The sequence below is a fragment of the Canis lupus genome, chromosome 5 (genome assembly GCF_003254725.2).
Source record: "Canis lupus dingo isolate Sandy chromosome 5, ASM325472v2, whole genome shotgun sequence".
Lineage (NCBI taxonomy): Eukaryota > Metazoa > Chordata > Mammalia > Carnivora > Canidae > Canis > Canis lupus.
In genome coordinates this window covers 11,478,845-11,499,163 of record NC_064247.1, presented here as the reverse complement: position 1 = coordinate 11,499,163, position 20,319 = coordinate 11,478,845, and the positions used below count along the sequence as shown (strand labels likewise).

Here is a 20,319-nt window from a genome sequence, read left to right as displayed (position 1 = left end):
TCTGATTAAATCACTCTGGGGCTGACCCTAGCAAACTGCATTTTTTGGCTGGAGGCCCAAAGCATTTATATGATCATACAGTTTGGGAAACATTACCTTCTATCATGCTATGCCCTACAAGAAAATTCTATTTTCTCTCCTCTTTTCATCCTATATGTTAAAATGGGTAAAATATTTGAAGGGTGCCTGGGTGATTTGTTCAGTTAAGTGTCCAACTTTTTACTTCAGCTCAGGTCGTGATCTCAGGCTCCTGGGATTGAGCCCCACACTGGGCTCCAAGCTCAGCACAGAGTCTGCTTGAGATTCCATCTCCCTCTCCCTCTGCCCCTCCGTCCACTTGCACACACTCTCACTCTCTCTCAAATAAAATCTTTTAAAAAATAATAGGTAAAACATTTGAAAGACATTTTTGATGAATAAAATTCTCTACTCAAGATATCAACACATTTACAGAATAAGCAACACTTATTATTTTTTTTAAGATTTTATTTATTTGAGAGAGAGTGTGTGTGTGTGCAAGTGTGCTCAAGCAGGGGGAAGGGGAGGAGCAGAGGGAGAGGGAGAAGCAGATTCCCCACTGAGCAGGGAGCCTGATGCGGCTCCATCCCAGGACCCTGAGATCATGAGCCGAACTGAAGGAAGCCACTTAACTGATTAAGCTACCCAGGCACCCCCCTCTTTTTTGTTTTTAAATTTTATTATTTTTAAAGTAATCTGTACACCCAAGTGGGGCTTAAACCCACAATTCCAAGATCAAGAGTCACGTGTTCTGCCAACTAAGCCAGGCAGGTGCTCCATCATTTTAATTAGAAACAGTAAATATTATTTCCTTTATGACTTTCCAAATACTGCAGTCTAGACTCTATCTTTTAAATAAGCTTATTAGTATTTTCTGTGTGGCCTGGAAAAAATGAAGTAGTATATCTCAATTTGCCCCAATTAATGACAATTAAATCCTAAAATGGTTCATTTGCCTATTATGGACTGGAGTAGTCCCCCAGTAGATCATATTCTCCTCAAAAACAAGGAATTGATCTTTTACATATATGACATCTTAGAACAATACATACTAGATGTCTGGATAGATGTAGATGGATGGATGAATGGATGAGTAGGGAAGATTGATACCGATTTTTTAAATGATCAAATAACGTGAATGAATGAGTTCTGGCCCTAAATACCATAATACGTTGTTGTAGAAACAAAACATATTCACAAAGCTTTAGCAAAAATTGTCTTGTTATCATTGTCTAATATACTAGAAAAGTAAAAACAGGGTTACCACTGCACAGGGAAATTTTAATCTCTCCCCCACCTATCCTCCCCCCCAAAAACCTTGCTACTAGTTGATTTATCAGTACTACCCACATGTGGCAGAATGATTTGTGCCACCAACACATCACTCACACCTCTCCACAATCGAGATGACACATGCGGTTCCCTAAATGTTCCACCTGGAGGTATTTTGGGGGCAGCTAAGAGGGGGCTTCCAGAACCAATGGAGGAGTTGAGACACATGAGGTCACAGAGCTACTGCCTCTCCCCCTTCAAAAGAAACCACTCTGCTCCCTTTATTTCAGAATCTAGAGGAAGTTGACAAAGTGTGACAACAGCACGGCACAGTATGTGGTGGAGACTTTGCAGCTTGCTGGCTTGGTTCCCCTTACAAGGTAAGGATTTAGAGCTAATTTTTTATGATACTCAGTTGACTTGACTTTACCAAATTTATCAGTTGACTGCATTCGCGGAGGGCCTACTACAGAAGACAACCCAGGTAAATATGTTATTACTTTCCAAGCTGTACCATGATCACACATGGGAGGATGTTACCCCTTTATTTAATCTCTTGTTCAATTTCTAATGGGTATGGGTCTCTGTGGGGTCCATGTTATGGCAAAATGTGACAAGCTTATCAGGCTCTGTCTTTTAAATAAGTGTAAACCAGGGGCAGAGCAGAGTTTTGGATTTTAAAAACTGCCTTGCTCTATAAGCCTTAGCCAGATAATTTAAGTGCTCTGAAAACTCAATTTCTGCATCTTGAAATGAAGATGATTAGCAATGTTCAACTACCAAGCTCCCCGGATTTTTAAAGGGATCAAATTCCAAAACATGAGAGCACTCTGAAGATGGCAAAGTGCTATCCAACTCTTTATTAGTTCAGAGATCATAATGAGCCCCGTGAAAAACTCGTGCTTAGATGAGGCAGCTATACTTGACATTTTATTATAATTTTCAAATTTGATTTTTGATGCTTACTTAATTCTAACGTAGCACATGAAAATTAAAGACACGGTTACCTTTTTAGCACAGGTCAAATTATTCCTGCTCTAAAGGGTGGGGGGAGGGGCCAGGGTGTAGGTGTCTCTAAATCTCTGATTGCAACTTGTACCAGATTGGATTCTCGCAAAAGAACCCGTATGTACATGTACTGCTTGCTTGTTATGTGTACTTCCGAATATTGAACTGAATTATAGTTATATTTCAGGTAATGCACCTACCCTTCTAAATCTCCATTCACCATAGAACTGCATCTGAATGACACGATTTTAAAAAGCTAGATTTCTTGTTTTATGGAGTATTTCAATTTCTTATTTTAAACAATTAAATTAAGTGCATTCTTTTTTGGTCCCTTTGCTCTGAGGCACTTAATATGAATTCAATATTTGGTAATAAATAATATTAGTTTCTTCAATAAGTGGCTTAAAGGACAGCTCCTACATTCAGGAAAAGTACACTTAGACAGCTAAAATTAGAAAGTTTTCAATGATTCCAAAATTTAAAGCCCTTCACTGACTTTCACTTTTTGAGGATTCAAGTTATTGCCTCATAAAAATACCTTACAAAAAAAGTTTTAAAATAAAAACAATAATCATGATTTAAGGCAAACCTAAAATAACTCTTAGAATACAGATTATTCAAATACTATTTATAGAGACAGGAGAAAAATATATTCATTGTGCCAGGCACAGGAGTGAGCACTTTATACTAATATTTCAGCCTAGCAAATTGAGGTATTAATGTCCCCTACCCTAATTTCCATGAGAAAATAGAGTTTAAAAGCAGTTAGGTAACCTGCCCACATTTTCATAGCTAGTAAATCAGCCTGCACAGCACATATATAAGAATTATCTCATGAAACATTTAGAGTGAGTGTGTGTGTGTGTCTTTCTACTAGATTATGGTAGAAAGTGTTTCTTAATGCAGATCTAAAGTTTGAAAGCCACTGATTTATACAATTTGGAAGATCTGTTATTGAAAAACCCCAATCTGTAAGCTCACCCAAAGGGCCACCCAAAAGGCAGGTATGCTCAATGAATACAAACTGTCCCCTCTGACTAACCTTGCTCAGGCCAATCAGAGTCCCAAACAGGGAAGGAGTTGACCACGTTGCTTTCTTGTTACCAAAAAGGCATCAAATCATCAATTTTGGCAACACTTTACATTGCCAGCTGTCTTTAGCTGTGAATCATGGGAAGATCACTGTACCTTCTACTAAGCAACTTCTAAGGCTGCCAAGAATTATGGGCAAAAGTCCCATAATCTTGGAGCCTGCCTCTTTTCAAGGTCACTACTCACATAGATAGCCTCTAGATGGGTAAAATGCAGTAAGAATGAAGAATCTTTCAAAATGAATCCCATTCACCTATATCGTGGATGATGAAAATCTACCAATTTGAACCTTCTATTCTGGACTTTACAAAGAACAGCTGCATATTTAAGGTTCTGTTGAGATTCCTTTTGACCATGTTTGTTGTTTTTGACCATGAAAAGGTCCCACTTTTCTTGACACTTTGAGATGTCTTCTTGAAAGCCATACTGGAAATAATTTAATTTTGGCACAGCCAGATTCATCTGTACCCTTGCGATTTTCTCTGTTGAGTCAATCTAAAAAAAAAAAAAAAACTAATAATCCTTTTTTATAATGATCTAAATTGAAGCATTTTTGTTTATGACTTCATAATAGTCATGTATGTAGGGCTCTGATTTGAGACACTCATCCTCTGTCTCTGGTTTAACTTAGCGCAAGTCTTTCTTATACAACATAATGATAACAGAGCCAAGGTGGCATCCTATTACATTGTTTATTACTGACTATATAAATGTCCATGTTTTTAGCCATTAATTCAATTAATACTTAAAATATTATTTTGAAAATAAAATCTTGGTGTTAGGTCCTGGGACTATAAAACAAATGAATGACAAACAACTTTCCTATGAGAAGTTTGCAAACTCCACAGAGAGATACTTATAAGCAAATATAAAGCAATGTGCTAAGTGCTATAAGAGAAGTCCATTCAAAACCTTTAAGGATCTGGAGGAGAGGGCAGGTCATCATGGGGAAGGAGGAGGCTAAAGACTGGTTAGGTGAATTTGACAAAAGTGGTGTAATTTGAGTTGAGTCTTGGAGGAGGTAAGAAAAGTATCCAGGTGGTGGCATGGCACCTCAGTGGCTCAATTAAGTATCCAACTCTTGATTTCAGCTCAGGTCATGATCTCAGGGTCATGATGATCTCAGGGTCCTGAGATGGAGACCTGCATCCCCGCATCAAGCCTCCAGGCTCCTCATTGGGAATGGAGCCTGCTTAAGATTCCCTCTCTCTCCATGGCAACCTTCTCAGGTCTTCTCCCTCTTCAGGAGCTTAGTATTATCACTCAATAAACTTTGCTTTGCTGCCCACTAGAGAGAGAGAGAGAGAGAGAGAGAGAGACTCTTTCTACCCTTCCCCCAACTCTAAAAAAACAAAGAAAAAGATATCCAAGTCAGTAGAACAGTATGGACAAAGGAAAAGGAAAAGTGTCTTCTTGAGACTGGACCTGGCAGTGGCTGGTGACCACATTAGATACAAGCAGAAGTGGAATGGAGCTGGTAGTGTATCTGTGCTAGGTGTGTGTGAAGCCTAGGGGGACACAAGAAATGATGAGTTCCAATGGGACATCACAAGTTTGGGGGCCCTACAGGACAGGCTCATTTGATTCTGGAGTTTTAAAATTTATTGCATGTAATCATTAAGTTACTAAGGTAAGAAAAAAAATAACATTTTACTCTTTCTTGAATCTACCATGATAACCTCTCATAGAGAGGAGATCAGACACTGCAACTCCCAACATCTTGGGGGAAAACCAAGGAATCTTAAGGACTGCTCAGGTTTTATCTATGCAAGCTCTGGTAGATGGTTGTGACTGCTGCTTGCTCTTTGGCTTGAGGGTCAGTCACAGGTGCTTTGGCATGAATCCACTGCCCTGACAGGACCATTAGAGTTCATGAGATTGCGGGTGGAGATGATGAAGGTCACAGCTTCTATTTCTATATATAAACCAGTCACAATCTATAACCCCAGCAGCCTCCTAACACATGGTCTTGCATGGATGGATGAATCTAGTCAGAAGTCAATAATCCACTCAGTAAACACGACCTACCAGCAATAAGTGGGGGACCTCCCAGGAGAAACGCCACCGCTATTCACTGCCAAGCTTTGCACACTCAGCATCTGTGGAATCACATAGGGCTAACGTGCAGACTGGAACTCTGAAGCCCAGCTGGGGAGCACAAGGAAGGAGGCTCACAGCACTTGGGATCTACCCAAGAAAGGCTAAGGGTGCATACAGATATCCGTGTTTCTAGAGCCTGCAGGGGAGGAAGTGGTAAACAGAGAAGGTAACCCACACCCCACTTCTCTGACAAAGGTGAAAGTAGGACTCCAAACTTAGATGGAAAAAAAAAACATAAAAGGTGGTTCCAGTTTAGTTTGCAATGACAATGAGAGAGTCCTGGTGAACTTCCCCTTAGAAGATGTGCCATCAAAATGCAGGTACAGGGATCTTCCTCTTCCATGCTTGAGCAGAGCCTAGACCCGCCAAGCTATCTTTTTAAGCACTTGCAGCTGAAGCAGTGTGAGTCTGTGGCTTCTCTCTGGGGCTATTCTTCCCTTCTACAATGATTTCCTGTCTCTAAATCAAACATGGGTCTACATGAAAACACTGAATGAGAAATCAGCCTGTAAAGCTAAAGGCAAGGCTTGGAGCAGAGTAGAGAAAGCAGCAACTATCCCAGGCCTCAAGCATCGTCCTTTCCAAGTGATACCCAGGTGTTTATATTTGTGGTCTATAGGCTGATATTAAATTCTCGACAACAAGAGCAAACACTAATCTCAGGAGATACGATTCTTTAGCATATGCTAAAAAGCCCCCTTACGTTTCATGACAATGTCTTCAGCATTATAAGAATCAAATAACAATTTAATTCAAAAACACATATCCCAAGAAAAAAAGACATCCTTAAAATGGATGACATTTATTCATAAACAGGCTGCAGATAAATACCACTCCCATTTCCCCAGATGCAGGCTTCCTGTCTAGACAATCACTTTGCCAAAGGTAAAAACATGAGCAAAACGTTTTAGTATCAACTTCTGGACTGGAGGATGAAATCAGGGCATGTTGCTTAACTGCGGTCTTTTTTCTATCATTGATTCAACCTAGTAACTTCCCTCCTGTCTCAGTATTTTTATTAACAACAGGAGACCAAAGACCTGTCCATCACCTGCTCTATGTTGCCATCATGAAAGCCGGCGCTAAACCATTACTTTCCAAGCTCACACTGTGATAGTTTCTATAAGGAATGAATTTTAGAGAAATATAGTCACTGCCCTCTAGAAACTTCAACCTGTGGGAAGCAGGATAACACATAAGAACTCAAAAATAGAGCAAGAGTCACGATGGGAATGATCATGGAAGCAATGGAAAGTAGACAGTTCTAGATTCAATTTCTTGGCTCAGAAACTCCTTAGCCTTAGAAGAAATTCCATTGTCATTTCAAAGCATCTCTACTAATATTATCTTTATTACTCAATTATGAGTTGATTTTATAGATAAAAGTATTTCCAAATGATGCAACCTAAGCAGAATTCTGGGCTTATGCTTCAATGCGCTTATGAAAACACAGTATCTTTTTATCGACTCTTTATTGTTCATTATAGTATTGGTGATGATATGGGTATTTTTCCATTACAACTCAAGCGAACTTTTTTCCCCATGAAAGTCAATACGAATACAATACAACGATTCTGGGTTATTATTGCCAGAAGCTAAATTGAAATTAATGGCCTAGGAATGGGACAAACTAAAAAGTCTACATCAATTAATTCCCAGGGCTCTCCAAAGCACTTTTCTTAATACTTGAAATTCATCACAAGGAAATAAATTCCTTGTTTCTTTCTCTCTCTCTTTTTTAAGGTTTCAGATGATGCAGTAAAACTCATTACGTTGGCTATTCATAATTTATAAACCCCCACAGTATCCTTCTGTTTATGAAAGTGTTTTGTACTTTCATTGATAAGAATTGTCTAGTCCTCAGAAAAAAAGATTTTTTTTAAATTTAAAACTTGAAGAAATAATGGATGGCAATAAATGTGCCAAATCAGCAGCAAAGCCAATTTATTTTTTTTTTATCAATTTCCTTTTTGGGAGAATACATTTGCAGCTGCTTACAACCAATTGTTTATCATTCTTTGGGGGTTGTGATTTGGGAAAAATAGATTCTCATGTTTGCCTGGAGAAAGTGCTGCTGTGGAAAATTGAATTGGAAGAGATCTTAGAACATGCTCTCTCTGACATACAATCTCGTCTGCAGGTGGGGCTTAACCACTCCCGGTGAAGGTGCTCACAGGAGCACTACTTGGGATCCTAGACACATAACTTAAAGCCACAAGTCACCTGTTTCATAAATTGAAGCCAGAAAGGTTGAGTTTTCTGGGGTCTCATCATTTAGACAGTCTGACCTAGTTACAAGACCATGGACTTTGAAGCCCATAGACATGGGTACAGATCCCAGCCCCAGGACCTGTGTCACCTTCAGCCTCTATTCCTTCATCTGTAGAGCCAGAGAGATAATTCTTTCTTTACACAGTTAGTTCAAAAGCTAAATTAAATATAGGTTAACGTGGCTGGGCAGAGTTCCTGGCCTATAAGAGAGCAAGTGCCCAATACATGTTGTTCAACATTTTCCTTCTTTCCTATCAAAAGACCACTCTTCATTCAGGCCTCCTTCGGGTGACATCTTACTGCTCCTAGGTAGGATGCTTGCTCCTTTATACTGATTTATGTTTTGTTTCTCTAGGAAGTATGTTATGAGGGGGCCCCTGGGTGGCTCAGTTGGTTAAGTATCTGATTCTTGATTTTGGCTCGGGTCATGAGATCAAGCCCCACCTTGGGCTCCATGCTGAGCATGGAGACTACTTAAGATTCTCTCTCTCTCTCTGCGCCTCTTTCCCTGCTTGCTCACTCTTGCTCTCTGGGGGAAAAAAAAAAAAAAGTATGTAATGAATGACAGAATGAATCCATGGGTTGTGTTGAGAAGACGACCTTGGCTCAGCTTGGAAGTGTCTTGGCCCATGCCAGCCTGACCGTCCCCAATTCTCTTTCTCTGCAGAAGCCTTTCTGACTAACCACACGGAAACAGTCACTGTGGAGGAAGGCCAGACGCTCACTCTCAACTGTGTTGTTTCTCCAGAGAAGACCATCTCCCTGCAGTGGCTGGCCCCGTCAGGGTTCACCATTTTTTTAAATGAGCATCCTGGTAAGTGAAAGAAAAAAAAAAATAGCCACCAGACCTCAACCTGAGGGATTTTCCAGACAGACAAGTTGGTGGGATAGAAACCAGCATGAGTCACCCAAAAGGTGGGCTTGGCCCACCTACTATTACATGGGGATCACACTCAGAGGCCTATCATTTTACACATAGCTGCTTTTTCTGACAGGAAGTCTGAAATGGAAACCCCACCAGAATGGTTAGTAAAGGGGGCTCAAGTTACAAAGCACATTTCCTTGCCCACACCTCACTGCCACGTCACTCTTGTACTCAGCAGCCATGAAACTGCCAGCAGCACCAATGACAGACAGGCCGCAGACTAACCGGAGGCCTTTTGTCCTCGAGCAGCTAACACAATCGCCCCACATCTGGAGCCAGCTGCTTCGTTTTTCATCTGTGCAATTCAAAGTCCCATCACAAAGCTCCCTTCCAGATATTGCCTTTTCTCCTGCTGGTCTCAACACAAAAGCAAGATCCCTGAGCACCTGAGGAATGGACAGGACATAGACTTTGGAAGAGAGAGCACACGTTCCTATTTTCACAAATACACACTGAGTCCCAGATGTCTGAGAGGGAAAGGGACTCTTCCCCCAGCCCCTAGTTTTATTGAGATCTAATAAACAGGTAATACTGTATAAGGTGTAAAATGATCTGATATTTCATATATACTGCAAAATAATCACCACAGGAGGTCTAGCTAACATCCATCATCTCACACAGTCACAAAGGGTTTTGGGGTTATTTTCTGAAGGAACGGGTTTTTTTTTTGGAAAGGGATTTTTAAAAGTCTCTTTAGTTCATCTCTTTGGGCAGGATTTCACTAAGCCCTCCCCTTCATAATGAGACCATTGTAAATCTCCATTTAATATTCTGAACTGCCAAATGCTTGGAAAAGTCTCTGAAACAGAGAATTTCATTGTGCCTTGTAGAAGTAGAGCCTCTAAAAAACTTGATATGGTATGAAACATTATTTTTTTTAAGATTTATTTATTTAGAGAGAGAGAGAGCATAAGTAGGAGGGGCAGAAGGAGAGGGGGAGAGAAAATCTCAAGCAGACTCTGCACTGAGCATAAATCCCAGGACCCTGAGATCATGACCTGAGTGAAAACCAAGAGTCAGAAGCTTACTGAGCCCCCCAGGCACCCCTCTGCATGAAACATTATTAAATATCACTATGTTCAATGTAAGCTAACCATATATTTCAAGCTAAGTAAACTATTCATAGTAGATTCCAATAAAGTAAGTAGATGTGAATTGTTCTGAGAGAAAAACTTTGAGTAGAGATCATTCCTGTTAAATAATGCTTTCTCGTGTTTCAGTTTGGTTTTTAATAAACTGAGGAGATGAGCACTGTCAAATTTCTGCAGTAGAATACCTTGATTGAACTCGGTGATGTCCAACTGAGGGTCATTCTTGCCTTCAAGGGGACATCTGGCAATGTCTGGAGGGAGTTTGGATTGTTGTAACTGGAAAAAGGCAGGGGGTGGTCTGGCATCTAAGGAGCAGAGGCCAGGATTGCTGCTAGATATCTTCAGGTGTACAGGGTAGCTCCCACAACCAAGAATTATGGACTCAAAGTCAATGTGCTGAGGCTGAGAATGCCTGAATTCTAGCCCAGGTAACATCGGTGTCAAAGGACACACAACCATTAGTTCAGATGAGAAACAACCTTCCTTGGTCAGCCACTCAAGGTTTAACTATTTTTGGCTTGTTTATGTTATAAACCTAGGAAGGAAGGAAGGAAGGAAGGAAGGGAGGGAGGGAGGGAGGGAGGGAGGGAGGGAGGGAGGGAGGGAGGGAGGAGAACTGAAGAGAATGAAAGGAAGAGAGTACTTGATTCAGCAGCACATATACTAAAGTTGAAAGAGAGAGAGAGAGAGAGAGAAAAAAAAAACAGTCATTTCAGGAGCCTCTGATTTGTTAAGGGACCTAAGACCTGAGATATAGAATCAAACAAACAGCAACAACCCCACCCTCAACACTTGCTATATCTTTAGGAAACTATAGGGGCACTTGGGTGGCTCAGTTGATTGTCTGCCTTCGGCTCAGGTCATGTATGATCTCAGGGTCCTGGGATCAAGCCCCATGTCAAGTTTCCCTGTTCAGCAGGGAGCCTGCTTCTCCCTCTCCCTCACCCCCTGCTCATGCTCTCTCTTGAGATATCTCTCTCTCTCTCTCTCAAATAAATAAATAAAATCTTTTAAAAAATATTTAGGAAACTTCAACTAATAATAGACCTCTAAAAAATTAAAAATAAAAGGGGGTGCCTGGCTGGCTCAGTCAGTAGAGCCTGAGACTGACTCTTGCTCTCGGGGTTGTGAGTTCGAGCCCCACATTGTATGTAGAGGTTACTTAAAACCTTTAAAAATAAAAAGCACCCAAATGGAGTAATGGATAGCCATACATTTATCATCCACTCTTCACATCCATCTTGACAAGACAACCTCAGATCAATCAGATTTCAAAGAGGTAAGTCTAATGGGGCATTTTTTGTAATGTAAAAAAAGAAAAGAAAATTTAATCCTCCTGCAACCCGAACCATTCACCAGCATCGGGTTAATCTCCTACGTGCACAAATAAAGCAAATGGTCTATTTCACAGGTCCCAGTATCAAAATATTTCATTTCCTAAACTAATGTCAAGCTATTGAGAGGCATCCAGCTGGGAACACTAGGATTTGGAAGGCAGCTCAATCGAAGATGGGACATTTGTTCTGTCGAAGTGTGAAATTCAAAAGCCATTCCTGCAAATAATCAATCCACTGAGAGATTAGATTCCTCAGATCGCTTTCTTCCTAACAGCTCTTTTTCCCCCCCTCTTGTCCAGCTTTACAAAATTCCAAATACCAGCTTCTTCACCACTCCACCAATCAGCTCTCCATCAGCGTGCTTAACGTCAGCCAGCGGGATGAAGGCGTGTACAAGTGCTTACATTACAGTAACTCCGTGAGAACAAAGGAAGTAAAAGTGATGGTGCTAGGTAGGTGCCTGACAGCCAGCAAACCCCCGCACGGGAACAACAGACTTAGGAACAGGACAGATCGTTCTCAGACTTAACATTTTACTTAGAAATATTGCCTAGCGCAGAGCATTTTCTAGGGCACCTCCAACCATCTTTTGTTGAAAGGAAAAACGGAAAGGAGCATTTTGACTGGCGAGCCCTAGATTAAAATGTGACTCTGTGAAATTTGCCCTCGGCATGAACTAAGTTTCCTGTCTCGGAGACTAAGAGAAAGGAGAATTGATAGGTGATAAGCTGCTACGATGCACCCAGGCACGGTGCTAAGCTCCAGGGAATCAAAGAGGAACCAGGCACATCTCTGCCCAGGGGGGTGGGCACATGAGTTTAGGAAGGCAAAACATGCATGTAAATAAAGGTGAACCCCACAACAGCATATCCTAAGATTGAATGAATTCAGATGTAACTGCACCGGACACTTGGCTCACGTCCTCTGCCGAAGCCAGTTCCCCTCTTCCAGTGGGATGTGGGGTTGGGAGGTGTGGGTAGGAAGTGACGGAATCCTGATTGCCTGGGACTCGCTCAGTTCTGTGGATGCTCGGCTGTGTTTGGCATCAGTCTTTTTTTTTTTTTTTTAAGATTTTATTTATTTATTCATGAGAGACACACAGAGAGAGGCAGAGACATAGGCAGAGGGAGAAGCAGGCTCCATGCAGGGAGCTGGATGCAGGACTCGATCCCAGGACCCCAGGATCACACCCTGAGCTGAAGGCAGACGCTTAACCACTGGGCCACCCAGGCCTCCCTGTTTGGCATCAGTCTTACCCTCTTTACTTTTCTGCTTTTTGTGACGGACCAGATCAATTATAAACATTGCTTTTTGTTAATCTCTAAGCGATACAATTTCACATATCACAAGTGAGTTTCTCAGGCTTCTCCTGTTGGATGAATACAGCGGGGGGCCTGCTATAAAGTAAAGGCACGGAGACAAAGTATCTGGGAAGGAACGGCTCCCTAGGGGTTTTGAGAACCAGTGTGACTCAACTCATCCTCCTGGCCACCCCTCATAGCACTCTGGCTCACGCTGCTTGCGTGCCCTTCTGGGCTCTTGTGCCACTCCACTCGTACCTCTTTCCCTGCCCTTAACACATGATCCTTTAACTAACAGCTTAGGGGCTGAGTCTATCACACTGTTAGCTTCTCAAAGGGCTTTATCTTTTCCATATTTGTACTGTCAGCATCGAATGCATCCAGCGCACACTTGGAGCTGACTTTGCAATCTCAATGGCAGATAAATGAGCAAATCAGTGTGAAAGGGTGCAGGCCTGGACCAAAGTGTGAAGTAGAATGGGAAAGAGGAGGAAGTTAGCCTACTTGACCCTGGAACCACACAGGTTTAAATTGTGCAGGTGCACTTATATGCAATTTTTTTCGATAAATACAGTCCAGTACTATGAATGTATTTTCTCTTCCTTGTGATTTTCTTAATAACATCTTCTTTTCTCTAGCTGGCTTTGTTGTAAGAACACAGTACAGAATACATATACAAAATATGTGTTAATCAACTGTTCATGTCATTGGTAAGGCTTCCCATCAACAAGTCAAAAGTTACACAAGGATTTTCAACTGTGCAGTGGTCAGGGGAGGTGTCAGCACCTCTAACGTCCACATTGTGTCAAGGGTCAACTCTATTTCCAAGACAGGAGTAGGAAAAAAAAAAAAAAAGGACAGATGGGCCCTTTATAAGAGAAATGCATCTTTGATGTTAGCAGGGAACAGAACTAACTCACTCGAGGTGAATCATACACTCAGAAAAGTCTAGAACCATAGCAGCCAACTCATAAACCAACTCCGTCGTGTCACAGACAAGGAAACTGACCCACCAGGATGTTGAGGGACATACAATAGTTCTTGCAATCACAGGTGGACCTAGAATTCAGGTCTGTACTCCTCACCTAGTGCTCTACCAATCAACTACAGTCATACATCAAATGTAAAAATTGTTGTTGTATTACTGGGAATTTCCAGGGACTAATCATACACTGGGTAACCAGCAATGTGACCAAGGTAGCTTTACAAGTACCTAAAAGCCCTTTAAACTATAGTCTGAGAAAGATCAAGTTTAAAAACAAAAAATGCCCATTATTTAGACCATATGGTACAACGATCCCTTTAGATTATTAGATTCCATGCTTTCCTGGGATATGTAGACCAGCTAACTGAGCACAGAAAAATCAATTCTCTTCCAGCAACACCTTCCATGCCAACCCTGGAAGCTTCAGTTATCAGAACGCAAAATGGAAAGGAACACGTTACACTTAGATGCTCCACTGTGAGAAGTAAGCCCCCTCCGCAGATAACATGGATTTTAGGGAATGACATAGAGCTCTATGGTAAGTGGGGAGCTGGTTCTCTTTCCTCCTTTGTTTTCCATCCTACTTACATTTCCAAGGAATTTTTAAATCCTCTGGCACCCTCTGGTGGCATTAGGTGCCCGAAAACAACACTCAATAACTCTTCAGTTCTTCTCCAGACAAATTATCTTTATAGCCAAACAAGATTATGCTTTCGTCTTGAAAGCCTATCACAAATAATGTGATTACATATGTATACTTAGAGTAGAAACTTAAAATGGAATATTATAGCTTCTTAAAATTCAACAAAAGTTCATATCTAGGTACAACTATTACCTCCGCATGAACTTGTTAGCAGACATAAAATTGAAAATACATTTAACATGATGCTTGTGTATTGGAATAGGTAAGATCCTCCTTATACACTACAATGTCATACCCTCAATAAACATATATTATGGAGAAAGAATCTAAACTCTGAGTAGATTGAAGCAGGGTTCAATGGACTGAAGCAGGATAACTACTTCAGAACTGTTTATAGTTTGCTGACATTGTAACATATGTTACATTGGATTTTACATAGAGAGAGGTTCGGTCCAGTGCCAATTCTACACCATTATAAGACCTCTTCTTTCATTTGCCTTATTCATTCAACCTGAGTAAAGTCTTGGATCTTTGTGTTTGACAACATCAGGCTGTCCTTATGTAACCACAATAAGCTTTGGAATTTTTTTTTTCAGCAGTGAAGGTTTATACCAACCTAACCACTGTTATTCACCTGCTTCCCTCTGTGACGAGGGCCAAGTGTGTACGAGGTTGCTGGCTGAAGCTAGAATGAGCTTAGAAGTCTAACAACTTAAAAAAAAAAAAGTCTAACAGCTTTGCCAAGATGTCCCAGCCGTTGGTCCCTGAGAGAACTAAACACACCCAGTGGTATTACGTAGCCACAACCTCATACATCTCTTTAACTTGCTCCATAGGTGAAACCCACCATGAATTTGAAATGGATGGGAAGAAATGTAATAGCAGCAGCCTCCTCAGAGTCCACACATATGGCAAAAACTCAACAGTGAACTGCATCATCCGACACAAAGGTCTACAGGGAAGAAAACTGGTAGCACCTTTCCGATTTGAAGATTTGGGTAAGAAGAATGAATGACGGTCTTTAATCATCTTTAATTTACCCTAACATTACATTATCAAACAAAATTAAATGGAATGGGAAGAGTCCTTCAGAGTGAGATCACTGTCCACAAAGCTCTCCTTAGCAGCAAATTCCTTTAATGATTAAAATTTCTCCAGCTGTGTGCTAGAATGCACCTGTTCCAACATTCAGAACCCCAGTTGTGCAGAAAGCCTAGCAGGGCGCCATATGCAAATAGTGTCATGATTCCTTTTTGGTAGTGACAGCTGGCATAACTCGGCCTTCAACAGTTTTATTGCAGTCATGTTTTCAGAGAGGTATCTGTGCTTCAGATGGCCTCTGTGCTTTATCTTTGTAGTCAACCCAAAAGGAGATAACAGTGATTGAAATAAATCTAAACTTGCTGGCGTCACTTTATGTTAATATAAAAGACTCACACAGTCAAATTAAGCCACAATTACTCTTTAGATATATTTTGTTAATGACTGTTTTTGCAGATTTTAGTTTAACCATGTTAATATTCTGGGGAGAACAAATACTAACACATAAAATGCCAAATGGTAAATGTGAAGAAGAATTGCCTCCATTTTCAGAATGGGTTCTGCAATTTCTTCACCAAAAGCAAATAATAATAATAATAATAATAATAAAATAATAATAATAATTTTTAAACTCTAGAAAACTTTCTCTTTTTTTAAAAAAGAGAGAGAAATTGTGAGGGGGTGGGGGCAGAGGGAGAGAGAATCTCAAGCAGACTTTTTGCCCAGCACAGAGCCTGAGGCAGGACTCGATCCCATGACCCTCAGATGATGACCTAAGTCAAAAATCAAGAGTCAGACACTTGACTGAGCCACCCAGGTGCCCCTAGAAAACTTTTTGATCCAAGAAGTATCTAATAAGAAGTAGCATGAATCACACATCTATAATTAATAAGACTCTGACCTCTGTTATTTGTAAGGTGCTACTCAGTGTAAAAAGAATTCCTGAAGTGCAAGGATTCACTCACACTAGTGAAGGAGGGAGCTGGATGAGGATATGTTTGTTGAGAAAGCTCTACATGAAATAACTGCTCATGCAAGACACTAATTAAGGAGAATGCCATCATGGGAAAAGCGCCCTGCAGCCCTGTGGGGGTTGCTGCTGTGGCTAACAGCTCCCCTCTCACCACCACATGCTTTCCATCAGTCACTTTCTCAAACCAAAAGTAGCAAGTTTTGAGGAAGTTGCCTCTAGAAGCCTGGGGCCCCCTACCCTGGGCTGGCTACTGTCATCTGATGCAGAGAGTCCTGCCGCTCCTTCACTGTTCCCCTCTAGCCTCTGTGGTCAGTGGAGCATAGTGCATGCGGGGCATGCTTCTGAAAAATATTCAGGTTATTATTATTTTTTTAAGATTTATTTAAGAGAGGGAGAGAGAGAGAAAGAGAGAACACATGGGGAAGGGGGAGAGAGAGAATCTCAAGCAGATTTCCCATCGAGCATGGAGCCTGACGCAGGGCTTAATCTTACAACCCTGAGATCATAATCTGAGCTGAAACCAAGAGTCAGACGCTCAACCGACTGAGTCACCCAGGTGCCCCAGACATTCAGATTCTTAAACAAGAGAACCAATGATGCTGGAAAAAAAATATATATATATATATTATAATTTTTTACTTTTTAGCTATTGTTCAGGCCATCTACAAAAATTACTCCTGAGTGGAAATGACAGTTTCTTCTCCATTATGGCCATGGTTCTGTAGGACTCAAAATCCCAGCCATAAGATGCTTCTAATTAGAATAAGACTTGACTTTTATTTCTGATCTATCGATTACTTAGCACCCACTGCCAAGATCTCCATAAGTATTCAAAGAGCAACTTCAGTATCAGCTATCGGTGGCTTCCATTTGTTTACAGCTTTTTTCCCTTTGGCAAACTATTACACTGACATACAGATATTACACACGTTTTGTTCATCCAATGAGTTTAAAAAGTTTGATTAGCTGAGAGGTGCTTTAAAACACATTTACAAGTAAGGATTCTGACCCCTTTCCTTCCCACACTCTGCATGGTAGGACCTGGGAAAATGTAAGCATCATATCCGGGGCTATGAGTAGTGTCTTCCTTTGAAAAACCCACACTTAGATATTGTGAAAGTGTGATGCTTGGAGAAAGAGAACAGAACAGGAATAGAATCAGACCCTCCTCAAAATGATTTACTTCATTTATTTAGTGTTCCAACATGAGGGATCTTGATTTCCTATTACTTAACTGGAGGTGAAATAAAAACAAAAACTTGAGTGACAATTCTCAAACTTACTGACTTCAGGACCCCTCTACACTCCTACAAATAATTGAGGACCCCAAAGAATTTTTATTTATGTGAATTGTATCTGTCAATATTTACATATTAGAAATTAAAACTGGAAAAAAAGTGTGAATACTTATATATTTAACAAATAATTAGTCCACTACATATAAACACAAATAGTATATTTGTGTGGAAAAAATAACTATTTTGCAACAGCAAAATATTAGCGAAAAAAATGGCACTGTTTTTCATTCTGAAAATCTCTTTGGTATCTGGCTTAATAGAAAATAATTAGGTTCAGGGCACCTGGGTTGCACAGTTGGTTGAGCGTTTGACTCTTGGTTTTGGTTCAGGTTGTGATCATAGTGTCCTGAGATCAAGCCCCATGTTGGGCTCTGTGCTCAGCGTGGAGTCTGCTTGAGATTCTCTTTCCCTTTCCCTCTGCCCCTCCCACTTATGCTCTCTCTAAAATACATAAATCTTTAAAAATTACGTCCTCATAACTTCAGCATTCAATCTCTTGCAATACGTTGTTTTGCTTGAAATATATACAAAAATATAGCCTCACACAAATAGGTAGTATATTAACACACTTTTCAGATAATTGTGGATTTTCTTCTTTGATACTACCCTAAAATTCAACAAGAGGTGATTTCTGAAAGGTTAGTTGCTATATGGACTCTGGAATTCTATCAATGAACTTTCATACTCTTGTGACATTAAAGTTATTTGACAAACTTGCACTTTGGATAAATCTTTTGTCCAGGCATGATTTTGTAACATCGTGCTTTGGTCGTTTGGAAAATATCAATTTACTGATTTATACAGATCTTTCAAATGTTGACACATTTCACTATCAAAATCCATCCCACTCATTAATATCATCACTGAGCACATCAGCAATCTAAGCATTTAGAAGCTATCAAGCTCACAGTGGTGGATACAGGTTTTTCAAAATGGAAATGAGGCTGGTGCAACTGAGCAACTAAATTTTTAATATTAATTTGTATCAAAAAATTAATTTGTATTAATTTAAGTTTAAATAGTGTAGCTAGTGGATGCTGTATTAGATAGCAAAAGCCTAAAACATTCTAACCAACTAGAGAGAGCAATCATAATGCACCAGTAGCCACTTAATCAAAACAAAATTCAGTCTAATTGAATCTATTCACTAGTTTGTTGATCGTGAGGATAAATCAAAGTAAATATGAACTCATGTGTATCTCCTCTTTTGTACAAAAGTATATAATTATCTGAATTCATATCATACCATCTATATTACTCCAGAAGATCTTGATCATTATTGATAATTTTTCTTTGTGACCCCAATATTTCCCATATTGTGCTCTTCTTATAATTTGCCTCCAGTACTTCAAAGTAGCTTTCAAACTTTACCCTCTTTCCATTGCCAGTAGCTCTCTCTTCAATTTCCTCTGGCATCTTTGTGGTCACAGAGCTCATTTTAGCCTTAGAGTCTAAATTACTATTTCTCTATCGTTTCCTTACTGGTGGGTCTTCCTTTTCTCAGAGCTCTTGCATGCAACTCTGGCATTTTTATAGTTTCCAAAATTTTTAAATGCTTTATTAAGAAAGTAAGGTTTCAAAACCACAGAAAATTATTTGATAAAATAAAAAGCTGAGACGCACTCTCAGATTCCATAAAGATATTACCCACCTGTCTCATATCAGTATCAATATTTATAAAATTTCAGGCACCTTTTCTATATATTACCTGGTTGCAGGCCTATTCATTGGTCAAATCTATGTTAAGCTGAATTCTAGAATCATTCCCAAACATTAGGGGTTTTTTTGTTTGGTTGTTTTTTTGTTGTTGTTGTTTTATATAGAGAGAAGGGGGAGGGGCAGGAGGAGAGGGAGAGAGAGAATCTTAAGCAGGCTCCATGCCCAGCATGGAGTCCAATGCGGGACTCGATCTCACAACCCTGAGATCATGACCTGAGCCAAAATCAAGAGTAGGATGCTTAACTGGCTGGACCACCCAGATGCCCCAAACATCATATTACATTATACAATAACATTTGTAAGCACTGTGCTAAGCCTGTTGTATGAATTAACTCATTAATTCTTTCAAAAAAAAAAAAAACCTCCAAAAGTAAATGCCATTAGTAGTTCCATTTTACAGGTAAGGAAAAACTGAGCTCTCAAGAGATTAGGCATCTCGCTCAAACTTACTCAGCAGAAGGCAAATTAACAGCATCAGAATTCAATCCAGTCTGCGCCTGACTCCGAGGCCACCTAACCAATAAGGAGGGAGATAGGTGACCAGGGAGACAGACAGACAGAGGGACTGATGGATAGATGGGGACAGAGAGAGGCAGCGTATAGCTTTGCGTGCTACTGAGAACACACAAGCTCCAGATCCAGCATGCTGTACTTCTCAGCCAAGCAGCCTAGCAGATGGGCAACCAGCAGGATGCAGATTCAAAAGCCAGAGCAAAGGCTGCAGAGCACGGAGTGCTGAGGTTTGTGCAGAGCCTCCACAAGCGGGTAGCAGCCAAATATACTCTCCAGCCTATTGTCCTGAGCACCATGTGGGTGAAACTGCTCTCTGTAGTTGCTGATTTCTGTTTTTCCCCTTTCCTAGTCACTGATCAAGAGACGGCTTCAGATGCCCCGGAGAAAAGCTCCCCATCCTCTCAAGACCCTCAGCAGCCCGCTAGTACCGGTAAGTCAACCCATGAAGACTTAAAAAAAAAAAATCATGCCTCCTTGAAAAGGGTCACTTTTCCGATTCTCATTTCTAAGATTTTTTTTTAATATTTTTTTTAAAAAAGAGAGGAGAGAGAGAGGTAGGGTACGGGGCAGAGGGAGAGGGAGAGAATCTCAAGCAGGCTCCACACCCACCATGGAGTGTGACCCGGGGCTCCATCCCAGGACCCTGAGATCATGACCTGAGCCGAAATCAAGAGTTGGACACTTAACTCACTGAGCCACCCAGATGCCCCTGAAATTTTAACTTTTAATAAG

General features: G+C 40.6%; 1 protein-coding gene across 1 annotated transcript in view; it reads left to right on the top strand.

Annotated features, from left to right (window-relative positions):
• The first annotated feature begins 618 nt into the window (after positions 1 to 618).
• CRTAM (cytotoxic and regulatory T cell molecule) overlaps positions 619 to 20,319 on the top strand; it is a 30,592-nt gene continuing 10,891 nt past the window's right edge. Inside the window, exons 1-6 of the mRNA XM_035716625.2 lie at positions 619 to 1,670; positions 8,429 to 8,575; positions 11,414 to 11,566; positions 13,795 to 13,938; positions 14,880 to 15,041; positions 19,937 to 20,017. Coding sequence (XP_035572518.1) covers positions 1,625 to 1,670; positions 8,429 to 8,575; positions 11,414 to 11,566; positions 13,795 to 13,938; positions 14,880 to 15,041; positions 19,937 to 20,017 — 733 coding nt within the window. The 5' untranslated portion in view covers positions 619 to 1,624. The remainder of the gene's footprint in view (positions 1,671 to 8,428; positions 8,576 to 11,413; positions 11,567 to 13,794; positions 13,939 to 14,879; positions 15,042 to 19,936; positions 20,018 to 20,319) is intronic.